We start from the raw sequence: 3,112 nt of genomic DNA, 5'->3' as shown, positions 1-3,112 counted from the left end.
TATTTTCGTTCTCTCCCAGGTAGGCGGGAGACAACTTACATCTGACAGGAAGGCTAGGCAGCTTGGCTTTCACACTGGACCTTAACATGACCAGACTTGAATTAGAATAGGCAGTTGGGAGATGAGAGTGAGATGGCAAAGAGGTGCATGTTTTCAATAATCCTAGCGTCAGAAGGCTTTATAGGCACCAAATTCGCAGGACTACTACTTGCATCTTCTCAAGAAAGGATAAGCTGTATTGGTGATTGCTTCGACTAATAGATCTACATTAAAAAGACTTCGGACGAACTTCACTCAAAATCGCAGAGTGACGTCTAGTTTTTGGTGAAGGCTTTATGAAAGTCAGGTCAACTCACGCAACCCTTGAAGGGGACACTGAAAAACCCAAATTAACTGCAATCAAACAAATTGAAGTCGTGATTCAATAAATCACTCTCATATTTAGGACTCCTTCACAGGGAAAAAAAATAATTGCCAAATAATCCACATCGATTTTCTTCTTGGAGAAGCTGCAGAGCTTGTGGGGGCTGACAAGACCTGGTGATTTATCGGTGGGCGGTGAAAACAGGAGGCTGTGATACCACTTCAAAAACTACCAAATTAAACAAATTCTGTCTTGTTTACATAAACACAACCTTGGTGTGAAATCTAACCCACTAGCGATGTCATTTTTCAAATTACTAACGTGATTGTCCCCAGAGCCATTTCAAATCACCACAATAGGCTCACGGGTTGCACAATAGTCCAAACCAAGAGGAGGATCGCTACAACCACATTCTGCCTAGGTTTTCATGTCAACGTAACTCTAGTACCGTCTCATTGATGGAAGGCACAACTTCTGTTAATTGTACAAGAAAGGATGCAAAACTTGTAAAGGAACCTGGTACACAATTAAATTGGACGAAACATTTATTCTTCTGGTTGTAATCAAAAAATCTTATTTAATGCAGACAAAAAAGGGGAATTAAGCATCCAATAAAATCACCTTAGTCAAAGCATCATAATTGGTCAGCCCAGAGGCAACCAATAGTCATAGAGAGACAAGGCAATAACTAATCACAATCGAAGTCTGGTTGTGGTGTCAGAGGCAGATTTTAATGTGAAAGACGACAGTAAGGCGGAGAAGGAAAAGGAATGAAAGAGAGAAGGTAATCAGGAGAAGATTTAGTAGAGACTGGAATTGGTCAAACTGCGAGCGATGGCTTCCGCTTCTCGCGCCTCCTTGGATCGATTTCGATTCACGTAGGCCCTTTTGCAAGAAAAGCAAAAAAAATCCTCAATTTTACAATCACCAGTGTATCCTACTTTTAAGTAACATAGGCGTCCATAATAGAAGCGCAAATTCTTCCAGATTTTGGAACCTGAGGCGTTTAAGACGAATTTGACATACGGCCTCCTCTAATCGTATGCTTCACGGAGCCCTAGATCCCAATTAAATAGGCGACAACAGGCAGAGCGTAAACGAACAGTTCAACACGTTTTTATTCAGCTAAGAAGTAAAAAGCTGCTAGTCATAAATGCCCATTGAATTGAAGCAATCAAGACGACACAGACACTTTGGAGGACACGAAAAAGTAGGCAAGTACGATCACTGAAAACTAAAATGAATTACTACTGAACTTAAAATCAAAGTGATCGTTTTTTCGTTCGGTGACCTACAATACAACTACCTACAACGTGGTTACGTCTCGGTGGGAATACAATTGTCCTTTTTAAATACTTCAAAAAATTCAAAACCACGCTTCGAGATACTGCCAAGATAGTAAAAGAAGGTAAACGCGCAAATGCTAGAATAAAAATCTCAACCCATGCTGAAACCTTGGCTGTGGAAAAAAGAAACCTAATCTGAATCAAAAGCAACATGGCAGACGCAAACCCCAATCACTCAGAAAGGTACTTAACTCATTTAAGTAGAAACTGCGGTTGAAGAAAAAAAACGATCCAACTGGGTGGAGTCATAAAACATTCCAATCGGGCCATGGAAAAAGTATTTCCTGTAGTTCGTCTCCACCATTGGAATGTGAATAGCGCAAAGGAGAGAGCAGAGAAAAAAAGACAGAGTGCCAAACCTACTGATTTGCGATGATCCTGTGAATCACTTGACGCGTCGTGACGTCCGAGCAGCTGTCAATTTTGCGAAAAATTCCGCGTCTTCGTGGGATCTGAAATGACGAATTGATCGCACAATAGGTTGGCGAGATATTAGTCTCTAGGATCAATGGAAGTACCAATAAATTTGGTAGAAATGGAAAATCTGACATTCATAAGTTCTTACGCGGGTGAATAGGCCTTCTGGGACATTTCTCTGAGGTAATTGCTTAAAATAGGGATAAAATCGCAAGCGCATTTAAGCATATATTGATTCACTGTCCAATCTTAAGTCACAAGGAATTCTGCCGTAGGATAAGAACGTAGTTGAAAAGAACTCCACTTGATAAACCAGTCATCACTTTCACCACATGTTCAGAAATGCCCTTCATTTAGTCAGGCAGGCACAACCAGTAATTGCACCAGTGTGCATCAACGACTGACAAATTGTGAAGTGGAAAGTTACCTAAGACTTAAGCAAACTTTGTTCTCCTGACTTAACAATTATGCGCAAGGTTATAATTAATTCACAACTCTCCAATCGCCACAAAGGGCAGTCACCTAGTAAGCCCCTCACAACAAGGCGCTTTCGAGTAGTGGAACGTAAACCAGGTCTTGCTGTCGAGAGCTTTGAAGTTGGTTGCATTTGCAAGACTTTTCGTTGGTCTTTTCGCGTTTAAACCTACACAAACCCACTCTTGATGATCACCTACTCACAACGCAAATAAGTAGAATTACATCCTGACGGATAATTCAGACAGTGTTGACTCACCGCCATTGGGTCGTCCGCGGAGGTGGGATCGTCCTCGGAGTGCATCCCAACAGCTACCACATCGACCTGTTTTGATTAAAAGAAGGGGGACAAAACTAACAAAAAGTAAGTGAATATCGAGAATGTGAAAGACCCTGAGTAATGATTCCACTGATTGGAAAAGAAAAACGAGTTCCCACATTAGCACCAATCACCATCAAGGCAATCAAAAAAGAACGCTGAAATGATAACGCTTGGTAATTGATAGATGCC

General features: G+C 41.2%; 1 protein-coding gene across 1 annotated transcript in view; it reads right to left on the bottom strand. All coding sequences in view use genetic code 11, as the record gives it.

Annotated features, from left to right (window-relative positions):
- Nucleotides 1–1,164: 1,164 nt before the first annotated feature.
- EGR_05698 (Ethanolamine-phosphate cytidylyltransferase) overlaps nt 1,165–3,112 on the bottom strand; it is a gene marked incomplete at both ends in the record, with an annotated part of 7,684 nt that continues 5,736 nt past the window's right edge. Inside the window, 3 exons of the mRNA XM_024494947.1 lie at nt 1,165–1,249; nt 2,074–2,162; nt 2,861–2,926. Of these exons, the coding sequence (XP_024350643.1) occupies nt 1,165–1,249; nt 2,074–2,162; nt 2,861–2,926 (240 nt within the window). The remainder of the gene's footprint in view (nt 1,250–2,073; nt 2,163–2,860; nt 2,927–3,112) is intronic.

The sequence above is a fragment of the Echinococcus granulosus genome (genome assembly GCF_000524195.1).
Source record: "Echinococcus granulosus chromosome Unknown EG_S00044, whole genome shotgun sequence".
NCBI classification, from domain to species: domain Eukaryota; kingdom Metazoa; phylum Platyhelminthes; class Cestoda; order Cyclophyllidea; family Taeniidae; genus Echinococcus; species Echinococcus granulosus.
This window is presented reverse-complemented; position numbering and strand designations above follow the sequence as displayed.